We start from the raw sequence: 25239 nt of genomic DNA on the forward strand, positions 1-25239 counted from the left end.
TACTGTATCCATTGAATGCAGCCTCAGTTAGCCTACATTCTGGTAGCGGTGGCCTGAGTCTGCTGGCGGCGCATGTAAAACAAATCCCCCAACACAAGGAATGACTTAATGAACTTAATGAGGTTTTCTAATTACAGAGGGAAGTTAGCCCATGTCAAATGGGCCTTTTCTGCCTTCCTTGACATGGATTAACAGCCAGGCTATTAAATCCAGCCCTACATTACCACAGAGGAGAGACTGAAACACAATCAGTCATATCTGCTGTAATTCTGGCCTACATTCAGAGGCATGTTGCTTCATTTGAAGTGAATGAAGCTTGTATTTTTTAGGCAGGATCTGAACCCCCACTTGAAACCTTCTCAGGGATGGTGAGTGAATGGGGAATAAAAACAGGAACAGAAATGTTTTAGTGTCTGAACCGTGAAGTCGATAACCTTCATGTTAATGGGTTTGATATAAAATAGACATTATTCTATAAGCATGGACTGTTGCTTCCCTCCATTCATTTCTCTTCACGTCTTTTCATTTTCTTTAGTTTTTTACACATTGATGCTTTTTTCCTCTTTCTATGTCTGTCTTTCCAACTCCTCCATGGTAGAGAGGATGATTTACTTTGTCATCATTAACACATCAAAAGAGCCAAGTGTGTATTTCAAAGTCATCTGATAACTGATACTCTTTAATGACGCACTGGAACAGTAATTAATTTCAAAAACATCCCATTTATTTGTTCTGGAAGTGAACGCTCCCGCCAAAGCAGCATAAATCCTGTCTGTAGCTGCAGCTCAAATTAATTTACGTGTTGCGTCTCCTCGCATCCTTTGAGAATTTAATTATCTCAGCAAACAGGCTCTGGGTGTGTTGAATATACATTCTTTTAACAGAGATGTACTGAAGCCAAAACAGTACAGAGCCATGTTGTTTCATTCTGACTCTTCTGTGTCATTCCAGGCAGTCCCTCGCCACAAACACGACAACAACACTTTTCAAAGAAAACAGCAGATAAAATAGGGATAACCTCATGGAGTGGTGAATAATGCAGTGGGAAGGTAGACGCTAAATGTCATCCAGTGGGTCCATCGACTGCTGAGCTAGAGTCCCCTCCTTCATTTCCCTGTCAGCACACTTGATCCGAGTCAATCCCGGAGCCTCGCTGCTCGGGATTTCTGACCCACTTAGACGACAGTCATCCTGCCATAAATGACAGATGGGTACAGAGCAGAGTTCACCTCAGGTCAGCCAAGCTAGTTTGAGGACATTTACCTTAAATCCTAACACGGTCAGTCAGTTCACGTTCAGAAAGTAAACTACTATCTTGAACTGGAACCCAACAACCCATAACTAAAAGCCATTGTCACTGGTTCTGCTTTTGTTGCCACTGTGCTCCTCATGCTTTTGGGACTAATTCCCTGAACCTAAATGTTGGCACTGTTCAGGAGTGCTTACTTGCAACATGGCAAACTGCATAATTAAAAAGACAGGACATGTTTAGATAAGCACTGATAGGAAGTGTGTTTTAATATACAGGCAGATATTCTTACTCATAATATCTGACATTTGCAGCCTTGTCATGTATTTGTCTGTGTGAACTGAAGATTGTTTGCACAGTGTTAGGGAGTATGTGATTATTAGTTTAAATACATTTCCTAGTAACATGTTTGTTCAGGTATCAGGATCATGTAAATGTATCTAGTAGTGAGCTGTTTTTTCCACTAAGTAGCTGAACACTATAGTGCTACATTTGTCACTTTTTCTTTATAAAACAAGCAATTGTGCAGCGTCCTACAGTCTGCTCTCCATCACATTCTCCACTGGTACCTCTCCATCTTTGGATTCAGGAGCAGATCAAGCAGTGGGATGATTTTAAGACAGTATGGATCAGAGAGAAAGAGCGGGACCAATAGTTGTTGGTGTGTCCTTTGGGGATGTAACCTGTACTTAGTGATGCACCTGGCTATGGATAGCTGGTCATTATATTAACCATACTGACAGTTAGTGGCACGTCTTCCATTGTTGTCTGTACCACAGTTCAACTGAATTGCGCTCATCTATGAAACAGCACATAAAAATGATGATGTTCGTCTTCGCTTACAGGTCAGGTAAGGGGTCTTTAGGTAAAGGGTCTTTTAGTACGATTTTAGTACGTAATGTCTATGCTCCCTTGAGAAAGTAAAAATTGAATGTAGTCCAATGACCAGTGACACTCCCACCCCCTTTAACAGCTCAGACTATTAATCTAGTGTCCCTATCTTTCTGTTTTCAGCTGCTTTAATGTCTAGATTACATCCAGTGGTCATCCAGAATTCATAGGACTGCAGTCACACATGTAGCTTAACATCTACATCAGCTATTGACAGCATGCATTTTACCTTAATCACCCCAAATCTTCACCCACACTGACGGCCAAAGTGGTGGTTCAGAGCCATTTGAACTGCTAGTTTATCTTAGCCAGGCATCAGCAGATGCAGCACAGGCACCGGAGATTGACAGACATGGGGATGAAAATGAGTGGTTGAGAAGCGGTAAATATGCCCCAGGCAAATTATATCTACAGCTACTATTCTCATGGGTAAATATGACATTGCCTTGTAGTTTGGGGGTGGATTGAACCAGGGAACATCATAGATTTCAGGGTCTCTAGAAGACAGAATTACTGGATTTTCTCCAGAAAAAGGAAATTAAACAGGGCCTGGATCAATTGACTGTGAAATAAAGTGACTTTACTAACTCAAAAAAGTGGATTAATGTTAAGTTACTGTTTAAGGGTATGCCATTAGCTTTGTTTTGACATCCAGGTTACAAGCGAAATGGGAATGTTGACATGCATGTATGTTTAGGTTTTCTTGTGATTAGAATGTTGGAGGTTAACAGTTAAGGTTTTCTGGATTTGTCACAAATGCACACAGCTTGGCCAGAATCATCTACATTGATCGAATAACACAAAAACACATACATTTTTAACAAAATCAAATAACGACCTTCTTGTAGTAGTGGAAGTCATCAACTTTTAAGTTGAGTTCACAACACATTGTGCTTTTACTCATTTCATCTTTTAACACATATTGATTTCAGCCATCTGGTAGTTGGGAGAGACTCAGACATGCTTCTGTAAATGAATTGTTTTATGTTTAAAAAAAAAAAGGGAATTCAAATATTAAATCAGGTCTGAGTGATGCACAGGAACTGAAATATGGCAATAAAAGAGTTACAGCTCCCTGTCATCTTTGTTTTGACAGACGATCCTGGCACAGCACACACACGCACATGCAAACAGCTTGACAAACAGATACACACTCGCGCACACAAAGTCAGCATGAGTTGTTGGGGATTTTCTCACAAATCGGCCCCCTAAAGGGAAAGAGGCCGGCATAAATCAGCTGGTGTCAGGGCTACAGACACCCACGGCTCCTTATCACCACACGCAGGCGGACATACTCACAGATTGATAGGTAGATAGTCAGTCTGACAGGCAGGGCGACAGGCAGCCAGGTAGAGAGGCTTACAGACGCAGGCACGCAGGGTGGAGGCAGACGGAGGGAGGCAAAGGCACAGATAGACAGGAAGAGGTAATAACACGGGGCAAAGGCAGCGACCACATGGACACTGGACAGTTGATATTGACTTTATGTTTTCCATTAATAAAAGTGTATTTATCAAGGCTATAACCTTTTTTTTAAATGAATTTAACACAGCAGTGATTCATATTACAGCAGGTTCATGGAGCTAATTAAAACCCCTGCTATGTGTCTTCTACATGTACTGTTACTGGTACACACGCTCTGAGATGATAAATTAATTTTCCCAGTTTCAACAGCATTTTTTGAGAGGAATAAACAGAAAAAACTGAGGCATTACCATGAACAATGATAGAAAGAATAGATAAATGAATACAACCTACAGAAAAGCAAATGTCAAGGCTACAGTGCTGGAAACAAATAAATTATGGGGATTGACCATTCACAAAGCCTCATTACCGCGTATGTATTGTTGCTGGGCCTGTCAAAACTTCTGTTTGTCCTTGCATGGCTCATATGCAGTTCACAAAGAAGCAAGTCTCAGTTATTAGTGCAAATTGTACTATAGTTAGCTAGACATGCTAATGAAACACAAGTGCTAAACCAAGTTAGAAAAGCAGGATCATGTGCATTAAGCAAAGCAAAAGACCTCGAAACACTTACAGTCCAGGCTACGACGGAGCGCCCTCCTCCCTCCGATTCCAAACACTATACGGATCTAAACAGACAAAGGCTTGTATTACTGTCAGAGAGCATTTAGGACACACTGTATCACACACAGCTATGTTGGATAGCAGCGCCAAACTCTATTTGTTTCCACCCATCAGAGTCTACTCGAGCAATACTAAACTGGTGTTCCATATCATGGACTTGTCTGTTTTGGCTCATGCACCAGAAGTAAAATGCTTTGCCTACACAGACAGTAGATAACATATCTGATCCCATTATTTACTCTGTGGCATAGACTTATACATTCCTTTTGAGATTTTCTTATACTGTGGGAAGTTTTTCCTCCTCCTGTTTTCTCCTGGTTACTCAAGGGAGGGTATCCCGACACTCTCCTCCGTGTAGCTCACAAACAAGCACAACCTTGAAATGAGTAAATATTTGATGTTGTATTGTTTTTATGACTCAGTATGTTTTTAATGACTTGTTGAAATGAAGGGGAAGACTTTGTATACGCCTTCTGGGCTTCTTCTTTCCTCTCCTGCACAATTAATAGAACTTTTTTTTTTAACCGTGTAATATTTTATCATAACCTCTGTGCAAATAAACGTAACTAAACCAAATGTGTGGTATCACTCTAGAAATAGCAGCCATCCACATGAGATGAAAGAAAATGAAACCATAGAATGATTCAGACTTAATATATCAGGGAAGACACAGCAGGACACACAGACACACACCCACAGTGGTGCAGAGTGAGTTTGACGTCTTCACGTACAAAAAAACATCTCTGGTGAAAATAATAATATTATATTTTTAGAGGCTTTGGAGTTACATCACACATCTCCTAGCAACCTTGCCTGGTGTCATGGAGGTCCACTGGAGATTCGCCTCTGCGGTAATAATGACTAACAGCTGGAGAAGGAAATGACACGAAGATGTTAACATAAGTGTGGGTGGAGGTCAATTGAGGAACATATAAAGTAAAAGACTGACTGATTTCCAGATTTAGACTTGTCATAACCTGACTTCAGCCTAATTACATTAAAAACACACTTCATGTTGTAGTTTACTCTCAGAAACACTTCAGTTGTAGTTTAAGTTATATAGCATGCTACTTTGTAAAAAATGAATGTTAACAAGCACTGCAAAATATATGGATGTTGAGGTACCACTACTATCATTACTGGAGATATTATCTATTAAGTATATAATTGTTAAACCAGGATTTTTTAAGATAATATATTCCTTTATTAGTCCAACAGTGGGGAAATTTACAGTATTGCAGCAGCAAGTCGATAGCAAAAATAGAAAGAGCATCAATAAAAAGAATAGAAGACAATAAATAATAAGTACACAAGCAATAAAATAAATAGTAAAACATATAGTAAGAAAATAGTAACATTATGTACAAGAGTAATACTGGTGTTTGTTCATAGCAACGTGTAAACACAACATTGATATATTATCACCTTGCAAAGTTTATTTGGCAAAAGTATTGACACATTCAGCAAACACAAAGCAACATTCATTTCAATTTCAGCTCTGTTTTTGTCTCCACCAGCTCCTGACAGAAATATCAATGTGAGCTACTGTATGTAGTGTTATCACAGCTTTTTTGAGCTGATGGCTGCCTGCTGCTGCTGCTGCTGCTGGAAACAACATAACGCTAATGAGAGTGGTGAGACTGACTAAACGATACGGCTGCAGGTTGTAAAACTAAACCGACGAACTGAAAGATGCTAACGGTCGCTGGGTTTGTCACTTTTCCCAAACATGTAATTTAATCCATTGCGTATATTAACATTTTGATTAGTGCAGTTTTTAATACAGCAGGCTAGTATAGGAAAGCATTAGATGTTACTGCTAGTGGAAGCTGAACTGCTCAAACTTGTATTGTTGCTGTGATTGTCAGCATTAATGTTGTCAGCATTCAGGGACCACTGGAAACCTGCTGGAAAACACTTTCTAAACTGAGTCAGGCCCACAGCTGGTGACGGTGTTACACTGCTTTGCTGCTTTTTCCTGCTAACATAAAATGAAATGAAATGAAATTAACTGACCGGCAACTGTGGTCAGACTTTTAGATTAGATTAGATTTTGTGCGTGCATAATGCTATGAACCTCCAATATGGTTATTATGCAGGAACACCAGACCTTCATACACCTGTTTAATGTGATTTTATATTTGTATAAAGCCTATATATATATGTGTGTGTGTGGCGTCATATATATCATCTTCTTTTGGCTTAGTGAAATATCGAAAGTTACTTCTTTCATCTCACCAACACATTCGCAGTGCATATGGACACAAAAAAAAACACATTTCTCTCCCTTTTTCTTTCACATGCCAGCAATAAGAAAGTTTGCGGTAAAAAGAACTCTTCACACACACACACAAACATTACATTATACTGCAGCTTCCCAAATTGCTTCCATCCAGCTTTTTTGGAAGTATTGCAGAGGCCCGTCTCAAAATAGATCAGCCTGCTTCAGCTTCAAAAAGACAAAGCGGAAATGAGCAGAAACACCAGTCTCCCCACTACGAGTCAGGTGTGCCGCACACTTCAAAGTCAAAAGGAGTCGTGAATGCAGCACAAATGAAGCCTCCGGTGTGCTGATTCAAACTTCCACATCTCGATAATGACCTCACTCTCCTACACGATTACTCATCATTCATTCAGCCACTGCCGCGGTGGGAAGGTAGTGCTGGCTTCTGGATTGGAGGCTCACAGGAGGTGTTAGGAGGAAGGGAGGCTTGTGTGAATGAAAGCGATTTTGAGCGGTTTGGATAAGATTCTCCTCCGCTATGATGCCCCCTCAGAATAATAGTCAGTTTAACTTTCATGTGACGTTTGCCTCGCTATGTTTGGTCTCATTAGCTCTTTTTTTTTTTCTTTAGTTCAAATGTAGTGTGATTGCTGCTGAAGAATCTCACTTCAGTTTGATGGTATCTACTATAACAGTCAATTTCAGTCCTCATGCTGTATGTCAGCCTGAAAGCGTGATAAACCCTTTTTTTGGTGTGTTTACCCTTCACTCCATTTGTTCATGATACTGATTTTCATGGTTTTTAGCTACGCTAGCAGCATGACTCTATGTAGGGTATTGGTCTGCCGAACAGCGTGTTAGTCTGGTGGTCCACCACTTTGGTCCGCACTAAAATAAAACTGGGAAGGGGGAAAGGGTTATGAAGAATCTCAGGAGTTTGTAGCATGGACAGTGTCATTTTTCAAGCAAAAAACACCAATCAATTGCCGGTTCAAGTTTGTAAAAAAGTAAGCAAAGGAAGCAATTTCATTATATCACCTTGGGCTCTAGTTGTAGTTGCATGACAAATATTTTGATCTTGATATCAGCTGCTGCTTAGTAAGTGAACAAGTAGCTTTCAAGTATCTTGAATTCTCACACGTTTGGTACTTCATGTTGTCACGCTCAAAAGTGAACCCGAGACCTTCTACTGAGATGGAACAATGACTTTTTTCAGGTCAATGGGACATCATTGCTGATCTGTCAGAGAGAATTAAAGCTTTAAAAACAAGGTGAAGATACAGGGACAGTACTACAGCTACTGTTTCATGATGACACAACACACACTTGCATTTTAGTGACACCAAGTGAAAAAGAAGAGAAAAATACAGCAAAAACCTTTTACCGTGTCTGTGTGCCCACATTCTCCCGCTCCATTATTCAGTACACCTCTCATCAATTGGTGACAGTTTGAGAGCTAAGTGTATCTTCTCTTTCTCTCTGTTCTGTACATTTCTGCTTGACTATACATTCGTTCCATGTAGAAGTTATGATTGTTTTAAACCAGCTGTGCATTCAACCAGCTTAACAGTGATGTGATATTGAATGCAACACGCAAGTCATGTGGTGTAAGTAAGCATGGCGAGGCTCCAGGTTTTTCTATGGGGCCTCTAGAAGAACAATAACACTGTGAGTCTGAACAGTGATCAGTTTTTTTTCCATTGTTTGAATTTTGATTATGGAACACTGTGAATGTGAATTTTTCACCCTGGTGAGCTTCCTCTCTGGTCAGAGACCATACTTGGCATGATTGTGCCAATTCATGAAACCCTTCCATTTCAGTCTTCACAAACCCAGCCTATTGAATTACAGGAAATTACATTTCCCTGCTTCACCTACTCATGTAGTTTTCAGCTTTCTCTACATTACATTTGGGCAAATTTGAAAATATTTCTAAGTTACTTATAACTAGATTGGACTTACACAATGGCTAAGCAAGACGCAGAAGCTTTTACCTTTTCAATTGAAGTAAATGTAAAAGTGATATTTCTAAGATATTGAGTGCTCTGGAATCTTTTGAGTCCCTTTTGCAGCCAGTATTACCACAGCAACATCTTCCCCTGCAACATTAATGTCATTCTTAAGTAGCCAAGGAAAGTGCTTGTCGACAGATAAGTCTTTTTTTTCTCCCTCCCTGAAAAATAGATTTCTGTTCGAGCACCGAGCCATTTACATTTCACTCAAAACCCCGTCTTTTCCAGTCCCCCTTTCCATTCTGATTTTATTGTATTTTGGATAAAAATACATCACTGAACGTGTGCATCTCAGTGTGTTTTATGCAAAGCTCGGTTAACAATTCTCCTTTCAAATACTCTGAGCAGATCTATACGGCTTGCTGGCATAAATACGGACGTGAAGACCAGCGACGCAAACTAACAAACTACCAGACTGGGGCTTAATTTCCAAGTCTGGATGTATCAACATCAAACTGTTTTTTAATTGACTTAGAATCCTACTAAATGTAGAGCATAGGGGGGGAAAGGGGATATTATGAGCTGTCAGATTGCATTCATCACGTTCTTCTTTCTTTTCTTTTTTTTCACTCTGGTATTGTATGGAAGACTGAGGCTTGGGAGAAAAAAAACAGGCGGAGAAATCTGAAGCGGGGACTCTGATATTCCCACAATTATCCGTGTCAGCGTGTGAAATGTTGTGCCACTTGAAATTATCACTCAGGTTGGGCCGCCTGTGGTCACACACACAATTCACACTTCTAATGAAGCCCTTTTCAATATTCTTATTTTTTAATTCACGAGTGCTTGTGGGGAGACTGGAGAGTGAAAGTGGGTTAGCTGTTCACCTCTCCCTGGATATTGAGGGTTAAGGAGTTGCTTTAAAGTGAAGATCACAGTCTCTCTGCACTCCTTTTGTATGTCCCCTCCCTCTTTTACATCCCATTTCTTCCCTCCCTTCTGCTCTTCTCTCCAACAGTCAGATGGCTCGTGCGAGCGAGTCCCAAGCGGCCAGCCAGCCGGGCCGCCTGAAACTTATGACTAGCCATGTTCTTCAAACATCATGCCGCAACCAAAGCATGGCAGGATGACAGATAGTCCCTTCAATATATAGTGACAAACAAATTAGTGCAAAGATGCTTCTCGCTGCATACCAGATGTGTTGGGCTCTGTGGTATGGAACAGCCGATGAAAAACTATCCACGTCCCATCTGTGCTTTGCCAAGACCATCGGTGCAGCAATTTGTGCTGAACAAAGTAGTGCAAACAGCCAGCCTGATTATATGTGTCATAATGTGAGGCGTAAAACACTGCAGGGGGAAGATCACACAGAAGCTTGCAGGTTTATTTGATGAGAGGAGAGGGAGGCCATTTAGCAGAAAAGGACAGGATGTAAGTAAAATAATGACGGGATGGAGGGAGAGATAGGTAAACAGGATATAAGGGGAATAGGTGAGGCGGATGGAGAAAGTGAAAACTGAAAAATGGGGAAATACAAATTTGTTTCAGTCCTCCAAACACACAAATTGTGTTTCATATTAAGTCAGACCGTTGGGGAACAAAATCACACTCCTATCAGCTATCTTTCTCCCTCACACCTTTACTTTCCTCCTTGTCGCTTCCCATTGCTAACCGACGTCCAGGCTTGAGCTGGTGACTGCGGGGCTGTGGAAGGAACAGGCCAATTTGTATCTAACCTCGCACCTACATATTGACTCTCACACACTCTGAGATTGGAGACCACACGCAGGGTCAGCATCACCATCCGAGTGCCGTGTCGGCCCGGTTGTGCACTTGCTGCCGATACAGGCAACGAGCAACACGACGTCGCCGTGCACGGGGAAGTACAGTTCGCTGACGGAAAGCAGGATAACAGTAGGAGACAACACTCTGAGAGGCAGATACATTCCTGACCTGCTTAGTGTCATTACGCCACAGACTTATCTTGCTCGCTCTGCCTTGTAAATACACTTGAGTGCTTGTTATCAAACGAGCGAGGCGACAAACCTCATCCAGGTTTGAGTCCTCAGCTTCCTCTGCATGCTTGTAAATGAGTCATTCTCATGGATGACAGCCTGCATTAATATTCTGTTAAGGAGGGAAGCGAGTGCGCATTAAATCCGCCACTTATCAGGTAGCGATCGTGATCTGTGTAGAACTTTGGAGGGGAAAAAAGTCATGCCTGTTTGCTCTTAATTGCTGAAACGTATTCGGAGAAGATTGGCAGCAGTGCATGGGATTCATTTAGCTTATTTCTATTCCTATTCTACCTCCAGGCCACAGTGACATCTCAACTGGGGCTAAGTTCAGTTTTAGGATGTCGCTCGCATGTTTCTTTGCTTTCACTCTTTTCATGAAGGCTTTTTATCAGCACTCTAAAGTACCATTGTTCAGCTGGTGCTATTTTAGCACTAAAAGCTTTTGCATTCGAACACGATGTTGTCCAGTCAACATAGTTTCTATCCAAGGTGCGGGATGCAAATGAAAAAGCATGCAGTGAAGAAATCATATTTTTTGCTTCTTCAAAAACCGTACTTTTGTACAGTACAGGCATGAGGTAGGACATTAAAAAGCTTTTATCGTGACAGTATTTTTAAATCTTATGCCCGCACTGAAGAACAAGTGCGGCTCTTAGAGGTGAGTGCTTGAGGAGATGTGAACGGTGTTAGGCGGCGGTATGGTCGACGAGGCAGAGCCTTGGTGTGATCATAAACCCTGCTGTACCATCGCACCGTCTGGTGGGCCTCTGACAATCCACTGCCGTCACACACTCTGAGCAGGTTCCTCAATGACACTCAACCGTGGCAAGTCTCCTCTCAGGAGCATAAGAGTGTACTCTGTGTCCATCTGTCAAAATGGAAAAGCAAAGAGAAAAAAAAACTGAGAGAGAAAGTGGCATCAGACGTTCCCCTGCGCCACAATATGATTAAGCAATTCACCGTCCACTGGAGTTCTTCTCCTGATATCCCACCTTGGAATACATTGTCGTATTCTGTGGCACCTCAGTTTCACTCAGCTGAAAGTCGCCTTCGCTTCCAGCGCTGCCTATGAATTCAAAGAGGCTCTGCTAAATCTTATCTTTCATTGTATTATATAGAGTAGGCCAGCAGGGAGCTGCTGTAGTATTTGCAGTAATAAATAGTAATAGAATACAGCAAGCAATGCAAACTATAAGAACATGTGAAGTAGAAATAAAAAGATGAAAAGGATTTATATATTTGACCTATTGTAGCAATATAAACAGAATCAAATCGAACAAATGGCACTGTACAATTTTGATGTCTTTCAACACAGTATATACATGTGTATGCATGTTGAAGCACAGTGCACTCTGGCAGAATTTCACTTTTATTCTGTCAGTTTTATTACTCCTTGGCAATTAAACAAGACAACAAATGTGAAATTAACCACTTGCAGTAACTACAAAAACAAATTATAAACTGGCACCAAAATCTAGTTCCAATATTCCTTAGATTTTCTAATTATTTCTCTAAAGTACAAGCCTCTCAAAGTTAGTGCTGTAACCAGTGTCGGACTGGGAACAAAATTTGGCCCCGGCAATTTTCATCTGGATTGGCCCCATTTTTCCCCAACATACGTACTTATGAGTTACATAAAGCAATGTCAGGCTATTTTTAACATATGGGCTTAGTAGAAGTTGACACCATAACAACAATTGTACTTAAAGGGTTTTGTAAAACAGTGCAATAAATAAAGAAATAGCCTAGTGGAAAAGTTGGCACCCCAAGAGGTGCACTTAGGATTCTATACATTTGACAATTGATACATGTAACCCAGGTCTCAGCACACTTGCGCTACACATGACATTATCATATATCAAGAATGTAGTCTGAAATCATGAATCATGAAACAAAAGAGCCAAAACTTAATTTTCGCGCTGGACAACAGCTTTCCTATGATGATCAGGAAATGTGAGAACTATTTATAGCCAATCATCTCATGTTGTGTTCACAGCTGATCTGATGAAATTCACACATCTGGCTTAACAGTCACAGTCATGCTACTGACACTATTTAAACATTCATTCACTGTTGTTGTCAGGCTGTGACAAGCAGCATGCCCGCACCCTATTGGAGGGGACACAGAGTGACTAATCAGCTGACAGCTTTAAAAAAAACAGCATAGCACAGCGACTGTAAGCAGCGAATAAAATAGCATGTCCTACTTCAGTAAGTGAGAAGATGTCTCATCATAATGCTCTTCTCCTCCATCCTGTTGATTATCCATCAGTCATCAGTGTCCAAAGCCATAAAAACCTCTTTTTTCCCATCTTAGTTTAATTTTAACAAAAGTTGTGCATTCCACTATATCTTGTTAAACAGGTAACTTTTGAGGCCAAGCTAACATTCGCTGTCATTCCTGTCTTTTTGCCAAGCTAAGCTAACATCTCATCAAACTATTAGCAAGAAAATTTGTAATATTTATACAACAATTCCCAAAATTGCCTTTTAAGGTTGCAAAACATATTGTGATACAGTGTACATTAATGTGTGAAGATGTGTAATATAACGGTTTACTAGGAGCCATGCTAGCTGTTATCCCTGTCTTTTTGTCAAGCTAAGCTAACGTCTTTTTTTAACTATTAGCAAGAAAGTTAAATGCATTTCCCAAAATATTTAACTATTGCTTTAAAGTTGTCAAACATGTTTTGATATAGTGTATGGTAATATATATATATTCCTGCCTTCATGATGATTTTTGCATCTCATTGTCTGTTGTTATTATTCATTTAGAAAGTTAAACAAGATATTATTTCCAAACAAATCAATTCAGAAAAGTGTGCGATTGAAAAAAAAAAAGTCTTGAAGTTTAATCATTCACAGTCTCTAAAGGTTTCACACATGCAGCTTTTAATTTGATTAAATGAAAAGCAATACCTGCCAACATCAGTCCCTAGATGAGAACAAGAAATTACAGCAAATAAACAGTAAGTGAAACATGTGCCTGAAAGCAATTGACATGAATGTCACAGCATGTATATGATAGGAATGGTGTATATTTACAGTCCTATATAGTGCGTAATATAGTATATACTAGGCCTATATGTATTGTGTAAACAACAGAACACCTGCTTAAAAGGGCATTACAAAAACCACACATTGCTTTTGAGAGGATTTTCACTTCGATCACACATTGACATTGACTGACTGCAGTCACTGATTAATGTCACAGTATTTTGGTAGTTGTGCTGCCACGTATACAACTGGCAGGCTGGGTGTCTACATTGAAGGCTCTCTGTCCTTTGCATTCATGGCCAAGGGAGCAAATGTAAAGCAGATGGCCTGGCTACTTTGTCCTCATTACTGCTAATCAGGTGCTAAATATCCATCAGTCTGTACATTCCCCCCTCTGCCTATCAAAAGCAATGTAGAAATTCATTAAAGGCAAATTCTGATTATTGGTTTTCATCTAACCTTATTTTTTATATCTTTTTAGTTTCCTTATTTATACCATCATCATTTTTTTACACAAAATGTTGTCATGTATTATGTTTAGAGGTATATAGCTTGTTTGAGCTAGGTTTGACACTAGCAGCAATTAAAACACAGCACAGAAACACTCATGTTGGTGTTGACAGGTGAGAAATATATCAGAGCCTGGAAGAAAAAAATCCCATATCATGTTAGTAATTATTACTGTGTGGTCGATGTGAATAGGTTTCCCAGGCTGACAGTTTGTTTTTACAGAGCAGTCAATATGTATTGAGCTCAACATCAGAAGAGCTGACAACTATACACACCGACTAAGCAGATGATTAACACTTTTAATCACATTATAGCTACGTTTAAACGTTCACAAAATCCTCTGAGGTGGGTCCTTTAGTCGTGTTAGAAGTGTGCTGAAAGGATGTTTCATTTGTGGTTTGGTTTTGTTGCTGGCCTAAGGTCTAGGATATGTGCTTACACTGATGTAGGAGATAACATTTAAAAGCTGGTTCGTTTTTAGCCATGTCAGTGATGATAGTCATAATATCCTGACCTTTCATCTAGCACCATCAGGTCCAAATTTTAATCTGTTCAACAATTTGATTTACGACCCAATAACTGCTAAACTAATGACATCCCCATCAGCCTAAACTGTCCTTTGTGTTAATCGTGCTAATTAAAAGTTAAAACTAAAAGTGCTAATTTGCAAACGGTGGCAGATGTTACTATGATCACCTGGTGATCATGGTAAACGTAATACCTGCTGAACATAAACTGCTGTTCAATTGCGCTTTTTACGTTCATTCATTTATACAGAGCAGTGATCACGGTAACTAAGCAGAAGGTTTGCTTTGGAAATGGCTTTGCTACGTGTGTTACTGAGGTATTATTTCATAGCAAGACCCACTCTACTATGCCTCTCACTGGTTCGTAGTCATCGCCTTCTTCAGTTGGGTTGGTTAGGTGTGTTAGGCGCGAGATTGGTTAGAGTTAGGGTAAGAATATCGGGGGAGGCCAATCAGAAGCAGCCTTTCCTTCAACTTTCTCACTAATCTCTGTAGTAGAAAACACAAGCAGCAAATCACAGTACTTGCGGTCTCCCCTGTGGTATCTCCATTGCCATTGTAGCTGCAAGGTGTAGTAACATGATTTAGGAGCTACAGCGTAACCTAAAACATAGCTTTGGTGACTTTCGTACACTAAACTTTAGTCATTCTACCTTTACAATGCAGTTACAGTCTTGTACTAGTTAGTGGCCTGACGCTGTCCCAATAAAGTCTTGTTGATTAATGCACCTGGATGGCTCCTTCTAAGTCCTTTGTATTAAGTGGTTTAATCAACTTCAAGTAGAGGTTTTAAGAATTCTGAGGCCAACCTTTACTTCTTACTGTGATGGCACAGAAGCAGAGAAACAGGCATATGTGTTACCTTACACTTAAGTTGATATCCTAAATAATCATAAATCATGGTGTTACAATGTTACAGCGCACGTGGGCTTTCTACGTTTCTATGTGATGATACACATGCGCACAAAAAATGGAGAAGACTCTTAACACCATGCCTTTTTTATGTAGCTATTACCCTTAAAGATCAAATTAGAGATGTGACAGAAATCAGGTTTTAAGTGCTGTGGAGAAACAATGCAGCCTCTCATTTAGTGGCTCAGTGGCTTTCAATCTGAGGCTTGCAGGAAGACATTGAGAAGAAGAGAGAGAGAAAGGCGTGTGGTAAATAGAGAGACAAAGACAGAGAGAGAGAGAGTCAATGATTTCCCCCAGCGCCTGTTTCAATAGTGTCTCCTGTCGCTCATCTGACCCATTCGTTATAGTGAGCCATGGGGAAATCTGATTGGGCTCATTACCCTCTCCTCAGAACTGATACAGGAAGTGCAAGACGAAAAAGAAAGAGAGGGTGTCTCCTCCCCAGCTCATTGTGAATGGACAGCATCACAAGTGTTGTCACTATCAGGAGTATATGGCCATCTGCCAAGGCTCTCCCTATCTAACCTGGCTCTCCTCTGCCTCCCCACCTTTGCTTGGTGGAAACATATGAGCGTCATCTCCTCTGTCTGTGTCGTGGTGCAGTCGGGGGATGGACGTAGTGAGCTGAGACTATATATTGGCATGCATTGTCTCATTCACTGGTGAACGAGAAGGGACAGACGGCAGATACCGTGAAGGGCATGTGAGGTAACAACGTCCACATCAGCGCGGCACATTAAATGAACTTTGCACCAGGAAGGATTTATCCTCTCTGCTTTGAAGTGAGGCTTTAAAAAAAAAACTATTTCATCCTCACTGTAGATTCACCTTATTTCCCCGAATTAAATTCTGATGTCATGTAAGGTCAGTGGGAGGATATTACTGCTTAACCTTTTCCTCATCACACACAAACACACACAAAGGAGATATTTAGTTCTGAGAAATGTGCATTTACTGATAACACGCCACATGCTGTCTATGTTGAAGAGTTTTCAGGTGGTGTAACAGCCTGGTGGCCATATGGACTTCCTCAGCAGCATTACAGTAGCTCTGTTAACAGCTTACTGTGTTTCTAAACAGGGAATCCTATAACAAGAGTAACATTAAATACATTTACCCAAGTGTACGGCACAATTTGAGGCACTCATACCTTACTTGAGTGTTTCTGTGTTCTTCGACCTCACTGCATTTATTCAACAACTCCAAGAAATGCTTATAAAATACACTGTGTTAAAATTTAATCAGTTGCTTCAAATCTTTTTGCCCTGTGACCCCTTAGCAATGTCTTCTTTTCCCCATGACACATTTCAGATGAGTTGTAAGATAAATTTCCCCTCTGAACTTCTCAGATGGTTTCATTTACATAACAGTTTGAGGGTTAAGGACATAAATGAACCAATATTTCAGAGAAAAACAAAACATAGAGAACAATTCAAAAACAACCGACACATTTGAATTGCCAAGGTTTTTTTTTTCATCGTTCCTGCTCTGTTAATCAACCCTTTGTCCCTATGGAGGGGCCCAACATTGTAAAACCTATTATAATATGTTTTACAGTGTTCTGACACTTAAGTAAAGGATTTGAAAATGTATTCTACAATTCAGAATAGTGCAGTTAGACAAATATAGCAGATTACTCACATTTACTTGCTAAAAAGTTCTTTTCAGGTGGACTACTTGTTTGATTGTTAGTTAATATTTGCACAGAGCTCATTTTCTCTTGACCTCCAGGCCAGCCCATCACGGCTGTATGAGATTTATAGTGTGACACCTAAAATAACCAAATGTTATTGCCGTCATTTAGGTATAATGATGTGCAAAATTGCCTTGAACAGCTTTTTTGGTAATAGAACACACCACTAGTATTGTGTTCAGCATCACTGTGCAAGCTCTCTGCGGTGTATTTTAATTTACAAGGTTGAAAATATGCTGTACCTCTCAGCGAAAATCAATCACTGTACATACTGTAAAGCGCTAACAGAAACGGCCTCTGATGTTATACACAGCTCATTCATAAAAACACTGCTGCTGATTCATAAATCAGACCGACGTGTGCATGGGCCCGCGCTTCATAAACCTATCAAAAAGCGATCAGAGGTGGCATTTGGAGGATGACCTCTAAACTGCTCTGCTTGCCACTGTGCAGTTGATTCAGCATCAGAGTTATTGAAAACATGATGATATTTTCTGCTCAATAGCTACTTCCTGAGACATTTGAAAGGAACTGTGGTCCATTGAAAGGGAGAAGAATTGTTTTTGAGGGTTGCTTTGAAATTAAACAGACCTGAAGAGCTCTACACATAAAAGCTCTATTCTGGCTGTGAACTAACTTAAAAATCCTTTGACTGCAGAATAAAAGGGTCTATTAAGGCTTTCATGCAGCCCGGCGTTGTGTGCACAATCAGCAAGCACTGAGGATAGTGCATAGAATGTGACTCATGTTTATATTTTACCATACTTTTTAGAGATGGTAATGACAGTCTATCAGTCCATCTGTCCACCACTATAGTCCAGACTGAAATATCTCAATATTCTTAGATAATGGATGGGTTGCCAGTGGATTTTATTCAAACATTCATGGTTCCCACCCAGAGGATGAATCCCTCTGACCTTGATGATCCTCTGACTTTTCCATTGGCAACACCATGAGGTTAACATTTGTGTTTTTTAAGTGAAATGTCTAAACAACTATTGGATGGATTGCCATGGAATTTGATATAGACATTCATGACCCCCTTAGGTTGAATTGTAATAACTTGGGATCGCTTAACATTTCATCTAGTGCCCCCAGAATATGTCCAATACTTTGGTTTATGATCAAACATCCGCAAAACGAATGACGTTCACACCCTCAACTGCACTCTATATGTAATTGTGACTGTGTTAGCATTATATTGTGACATTAGCTTTTAGCTGAAAGCCCAGCTGTGTCTAAGTGCCACCTCACAGAACTGCTAGTCTGGTTACCTCCTGTTGGTCTTTGCAGAGAATACATTACTGTACATCAGCACTGTTTATGGAGTTACGTTAGCTTACCTGCAGGTTTAAAGTCTAATTGGTAGCATTACAGCCCATTATACTTATAACAAATTTACAAAAAACTGCAGGTTACATCATAGTCAAAATGATGAACCATTTGGCAACTATATATAAAAACCATAAGTCTGCTCCCCATTGTGTTGTAAGTGGAAGATAAAATGGCTCTTACTAAGATGAGCACAACTCATGTTGTTTTCTCAGATATACATTCACATGAGACACCCGCAAAGGAAATCAATTAAATATCAACCCGCTCGCTTCTAAACCTGTAGATGTGGAGTGTTAACAGCAGCTTTTTCTCTAAGGACACTAAATTTGCTTACGCTGTAGCGGCCTCTGGTTTTGAAAGCTTGTGACATATTGCACATACCGTATGCATCTGTTAACGCTGATCCTGGTATCTCGTTGCCCACTGGGCCCTTTGACTTGGCAGAAGCTGTTGAGTGGGTGGTGTAGACCCTCGGCAAAACAGGATTATCAAATATACATTACAGGCTTTTCAGGGCCCCAGTGTGAAAGCTTAGGCTCCTGCGTGTTAATTGCTGGCCTCGCTGTGCTCCGCAATTTCATGCTTGATGTGAACATTTGTCTTTCACGCTACAAAGGATCTGGATACATTATGTGTACAAATGCAAGAATGAGCTAAGATATGCTGCACCAGCCAACAGACCCTTTAACACCACTAATTTTGACACTTTGGTAAACACACCAGACAGCCTTGTTTTTTTACTGTAAACAGGGCTTCGGGGGCCTTTAAAACAATATAGACTGATTTGAAAATGGTCTGGATAATGACCCTGTTGGCCGAGGGAGTCATTTAGGGCCAAATTGCTGCTTGTGTTGGGCTTCAGTCCGTAATTAGGTCAGAATGCAAATGCTCGTATTGTGATGTTGGCCCACGAGGACTAGCTCGGCTCCAGCCTCAGTGTTTAGAGTGTATCCATGTGTGTCAGAGTGACTCATTGAGCCCCTCTAGTGCTGTTGAGCTGTGAGTAGAGAGAGAGCACTGGGGGCCGAGCTCATTCACAACCTTGCGCTCTTATCAAAACATGTTTATTGCACTGTAATGTGGCACCCTGTTTATGCAGCATTTAGCTCTATGAAATCGCCGCCGCTGCAGGCCTGAGTGTTGCTTCAGGTCCTTGGAGGAGAGAGGCAGGGAGAGAGGCCGTCTTGACCTCAGGCTCACCCTCTAACCTTCTAACATGAAGTTGTCCTACCTCAATTTCTTCCTCCCTGCTTTTTCCTACTTTATTAATACCCCGCTACTTCTGTCTACACTCACTCCCCCCCTCTTGCTGCCTCTCCCTTACCTTTCACTTTTATTGATCATTAGCTGATGTTAGGAACAGACAGGGGGTGTAATTAAAGAGCCAGACTGGGCTGTCAATTCTGCTCAGCGCTGCATGGAGAGCACCAGACCAAGCGATAGCCCTAATAGGGCTTCATACTGTAAACAACACGCACACCTGGACAGCAACAGGCCCCGGGGAGAAACAGGAGAGAGCCGCCACTGTCTGCGAGTTAACTCTGATAAGAGAGGAAGTTTATCACCAAAGATGTGTGTGCATGTGTGTAAAGGTTCGTGTTTGCTTCCTGGTGTGGGCGTGTATGTGTTGTGGCGACAGAGACGGAAAAACAGCTTTGTTTGCATACTCCTGCTCACTTATGCTTCGTCTCTGTCCCCACGTTGGTGATGCTGATCCAGGGTTTTAATCGATAAAACTATCAAAACATCTCCAGCGCTGCCCTCTTGTTGACTCTGCGTGTCTCTTGTCTCTCCTCCAGAGAAAGTCAGTATGCTGTCAGCATTGATCGCTCCCTTCAAGTACATAAGCCCTGGGACCAGCAGCACGGAGGACGAGGACAGTTTGAGTAAGCTGCTGCCTCTTTTCTTTCTCTCTTTCAGCATGCTGCACTAACTCCCTCAGTGGCCAGCCTAATATGGAAATGATCTCTCTGTCACCCTTATATTTAATTATTTGGGAAATGGGGTATTTGATTACTCACGGGTGTCAGCTTGTCTGATAATCGTTACAAATCTGTATTATCTTATGAAAGTGGGTTATTAAATATTAAAATTGAATGTTCATTATAAATAAGTCATTAGATAGGTGCATGTGTGCCTGCATATGCCATCATCTAGGACTACAATCAGCCCAGCAGTGAATGTCAGCACTTGATCCCAGCCTCCCGTATCACCATTAACATTCTTGTGGCAAGATCTGAGCACCCTATTTTTGTTCATTTCCCATCAGAAATGCAATACGCCACCACTTCCCCGTAACTAGGTTTGAAGAGCGTATCACAGCTGTTCAGACTCAGCTCTCATGGAGGATAGAAGTGTGAAATAAAGCAGGCTACAGACATTTCTCTCATCCTTTCTCACAGTGTCTGCTACTCGTGCAATCCCCCCACCCATTACAAATAGGATTGATGCTTTGCATTGGCCACAGGGACCGATGTTTCCCACTTACGACACAGATTCGGAACCAATTTGGAGGCAGATTACAGAATGATTTGGCAGATAATGTCCCCATTTTTAGGGGATTTGTATTTGTATTTTAAAACACTTAAATACGATCGAGCCCTGTGGTATGAAGTGGGCTCGGCTCAGGGAGATGATTGTAGATTTGTTCATTACCATTTCATTGTGTATCAAGTGGCTGAATCTGCCTGGAGAGATTTTCCTTTATTCATTTGTTCAACCAGGATGAAGTGAGTTTCACACAGTTATAACTATGACTGTAGTCAACCCAAAGAAAATCTTGGTCGACTGAAATCGTACCCACTCTTCAACCAATCGATTGATAGTAATACGTTATATAGTAAACAAGCCAAGTTAACTTCCAAACTAAGGCATGCAAATTATGATAACTACAGTAGTGACTAGTTGGCACCTGGGGTGGGTCCGGGTGTAACACCAATGATTGTCCCATCAATGAGAGTTTGGTCAGACAAGAGCATATCAACCAACCAATCACAATCGACCAGACTACAGCCCTAGTAACAACTGCTTTTTATCCCACTCGTGTTTTTTGAAGATGTTCTATCACTTTGAATGACGTTGTTTTTCATTCCAGGTACCAGCAGTGCAGAGGTGAAGGAAAACCGTAATTTTGGTAACTTAGAGGATCGTTCCATAGGATCTGCAGAGTGCCAATCACTTTTCTGCTCCGACTCTACAAGAAGCGGGAGCTCTGGTCTAAAGAGGAAGCGCCCACTGGAGGAAGACAATAACGGGCACCTGTGCCAACTCCGTCTCATTTATAAGAAACTGTCCTGGTCTGAAGCACCAAAGAATGCTTTGGTGCAGCTGAATGAGCTCCGGCCGGGTCTGCAGTACCGCATGGTGTCTCAGACAGGCCCCGTCCACGCTCCTGTCTTCTCCATCGCTGTGGAAGTCAATGGGCTGACCTTCGAGGGCACAGGCCCCACAAAAAAGAAAGCTAAGATGAGGGCAGCGGAGCTGGCCCTCAAGTCCTTCATTCAGTTCCCCAACGCTCCTCAGGCCCACCTAGCCATGGGAAACATCTCTAACCCCTCGGCCGACTTCACATCGGACCAGGCTGACTTCCCTGACACGCTCTTCAAGGAATTTGAATCTTCGCCATGCTCTGATGGCCTCTCGCTCTGCGACTCAGCAGCAGAGAGCGAGCTACTATCGAGTGAGCTACTGAGACATGGACGGTTGCTTCGCCATACCTTGGACCTCATGGTGCAGGCTCAGCAAAGGCTGGGTGGGATTGTTCCAGATCCCGAGTCCCCCAAGAGCCCAGTGGCGATGCTCAATGAGCTCCGGCCAGGCCTGCGCTATGCCTGTCTTTCCGAGCAATCTGAGGGTCGGCGGCTGCGTAGCTTTGTGATGGCAGTGCGGGTGGACGGGCGAATATTCGAGGGCTGCGGTCGCAGCAAGAAGCTGGCAAAGACACAAGCGGCCCAGTGTGCTCTTCAAGCCCTCTTCAACATCAGGACAGCCCCTGAGGGGAGGACAGGTCTCAAAGCCAGCAGGAAGAGTTGTCCTCATTTACCCCAGGTGAGTACAGACACATCCCAGCACCTGTCTTCAGCTAAGCTTCTTTGGCAGCCACTCCACTACCGACAGGGGCCTGTAATGACCAAAACAGCAGGCGTGCAGCGAAAAGCCAAACATCTTCCAACAAGTAATTAAGGGGGAAATGAGATAGGAGTTAAAAGAGTGGGGATGGGAGGAAAAATGGTGGCAAAACTGAAAAAGCTATGTGTGAGCAAGCTGGCATTTACTTTATGTCAAAAAATAGGGCATGCAATGAAAATACATATCACAAAACTGGCGACATGTATTTGTGGCTGTATTTGTGTGTGCACTCTGCAAAGCCTGTGCCTTGGATAAACAATATCTGTTTTTTGTTTTATTTAAATAGAAAAAGCATGTAAATGAAGCTAATTATTGTCCTTGTGCCTGTGACACAAGAGAAATCTGCATCACAACCCAAATGGGGTTTTTTTCAGAGTCTTATGTGTATGTAGAGCTGTAATTGGGAAGGTTTCGTAATTTTGCAGAATCTCTTGTTTCCTCATGTGTGGCATCACAGTGACTACAAACATTAATTCAATCTGTTGCCCAAAGGAGATAGAAAAGCAAAGAGCAAATCGACAAACAAACCACCGAGCCCAATCCCATGCTCATTTACCCAAATATGTAAATAGCAATCAGAGCGAGGAAACTAGTTTTTGAGAAACTTGAGGAAATTGGAGAGCCTAAAGACACAGTGGCTGGATTGGCTGGCACTTGTTGACAGCCATTTAAAAATTCATTTCAGCTGCAGAATTTCATCTAAAATAAAACTGCCCTGAGTAGATAGTCACACTGATTTATTTTGTTGTTTACTATTGTTTGCATAGAGAAAAACCTCATACCCAAGTAATCCAGGTCACTGGTATAGTGGCAACTTAAAGTTAAACTTTACATTTACACTACTGTTCTAATACACCACAAAAACATGTGTAAAGCACCAAAATTAAGTTGTACACGTCCAAAGCGTCCTTTCCCTCCATGAACCTGTTGACACACGCCACCATATTTGTGCTTCTGCGCGTCCTGTAGGATATGTGTCATATTAACATTCTTTTCCATCCTTGAAGAAATAAACTGGCGAGTGTCCTTCCCCAGAGCATGACATCAACCCAACAAACCTGCACGTTTGCCTGGGAGAAACTTTTTCTTTTTCTCCCCGCTGCCACGGTGTCTAAAAGGATTTTAAGAGGATTTGCCGCACCCGTTTAGTTCCAGAAAGCACTCGCTTGTGGAATTTCTTGAAAGTCAGCCGTGCTGTCTGCCAGACTCAAGAGGCATTTTATTTTCAGTGGTAAAGGACAAAAGCACAACAATATGCATGCATACATGCGCAAATAAAACATGCGACCAGGCATGTGTTTGAGTGCATGATGTGTTACATGTTTGCACTTTTGCGTAATGTCAAGGCAAAGTCCACAAGCTCACATACACTCTCTCTATTTTTACATGCAAGTCAGTGTTCATGCCAAGCTCTGATTGCAGGGCCAGTGGTTGACTACTGTACACGGCAGATGTGACATGCAATGTGTGGGTGGTTGCCAGCTGTAGCCTGAGGGTAATGGAGGCTTTATCGTGGTATGACAATTTATGTGTGCCATCTCCATTCTTTCCTCTTGCTTCACCTGTTGCAGGATAAAGCTATGCTGAGATGTTAGTGGTCCCATACATTACATCGTAATACCTTTTGATAGATTATTTTTTGTCAAACATAAGTAATTTGTATGTTTTTATTTTTTAGTGTTATGCATTATTGGCCCTATAATTTTTATTTCCAAAGTTGTTCTCTAGTTTGGTTCTCTAAGGCTCTCTCTGCGAAGTTAATATCTCTGTTCTGGTGACAGCTAAAAAGATCATGAAATGATGTTCAATCTAAGGGTTTAAAAAATAAAGATTGGTGATTTTATCAGAGACCTTATGAATGACTGTTACAAACTAACCAACTAGGTTTGAACTTGATGAAACGTTTCACTGTTAGCTACCATGCTAGCAAGCTGATTTGCTAAATGTATTTACACAGCTCATTAACAATAAATATTGGCTTTATTAAAATGTATTAATCATTTAATTATTTTGGTACCAGTGTGTAAGTTTAAGTGACATCTAGCAGTGGGTTTGCAGATTGCAGCCAACTGAATACTTCTCCCCTCATCCTCCTCTTCCAAATGTGTAGGAGAACATACGATGGCTATGAAACTCGTGGCCCTCTATACAGCCAGTGTTTGGTTTGTCCATTCTGGGCTACTGTAGAAACTATGCAGTGCAACATGGTGGGCTCCATGGAACAGGACCTGCTTCTCATGTAGATATAAAGGGGTCATTCTAAGGTAACAAAAACACCACAACTCTTATGTTCAGGGGTTTATACACTAATTAAAACATACATACGAATATTATATTCCATTTCTGCTAAGTCTGTTGCATTAGATATCATTAAACCCTACACACTGGTCATTTAACTCAAAGTTACTGGGACATTTAGATCAATTACAGCAAATATGTGGCCAAAATTTCAACAACCTGTAAGAATTTGCGATGAATTCAGATTTTTAGCTAACTAGTTGCTAAACCATTTCATGATTTAATGCTACTTCTGCCATTTGCCCGGGTTTCTTGCCCTAACATTATTTTTAGCAGTGTTACCCCTTTCCTATTTCAACAATAAACTTGATGGCTACAGTGTTATTGCTGATAGGGAATTACGACCAAAGCTGCAGACTCTGAACTGTGTCCTTAAAAACTGCACAGTGTCTAACTAATACCACCTTCAGTCTG

At 41.2% G+C, this 25239-nt stretch overlaps 1 protein-coding gene across 1 annotated transcript in view; it reads left to right on the top strand.

Annotated features, from left to right (window-relative positions):
* adarb2 (adenosine deaminase RNA specific B2 (inactive)) overlaps window positions 1-25239 on the top strand; it is a 167311-nt gene that overhangs the window by 90164 nt on the left and 51908 nt on the right. The window contains exons 2-3 of the mRNA XM_062441363.1: window positions 20199-20285; window positions 21494-22446. Of these exons, the coding sequence (XP_062297347.1) occupies window positions 20199-20285; window positions 21494-22446 (1040 nt within the window). The remainder of the gene's footprint in view (window positions 1-20198; window positions 20286-21493; window positions 22447-25239) is intronic.

The sequence above is a fragment of the Scomber scombrus genome, chromosome 20, assembly GCF_963691925.1.
Source record: "Scomber scombrus chromosome 20, fScoSco1.1, whole genome shotgun sequence".
Lineage (NCBI taxonomy): Eukaryota > Metazoa > Chordata > Actinopteri > Scombriformes > Scombridae > Scomber > Scomber scombrus.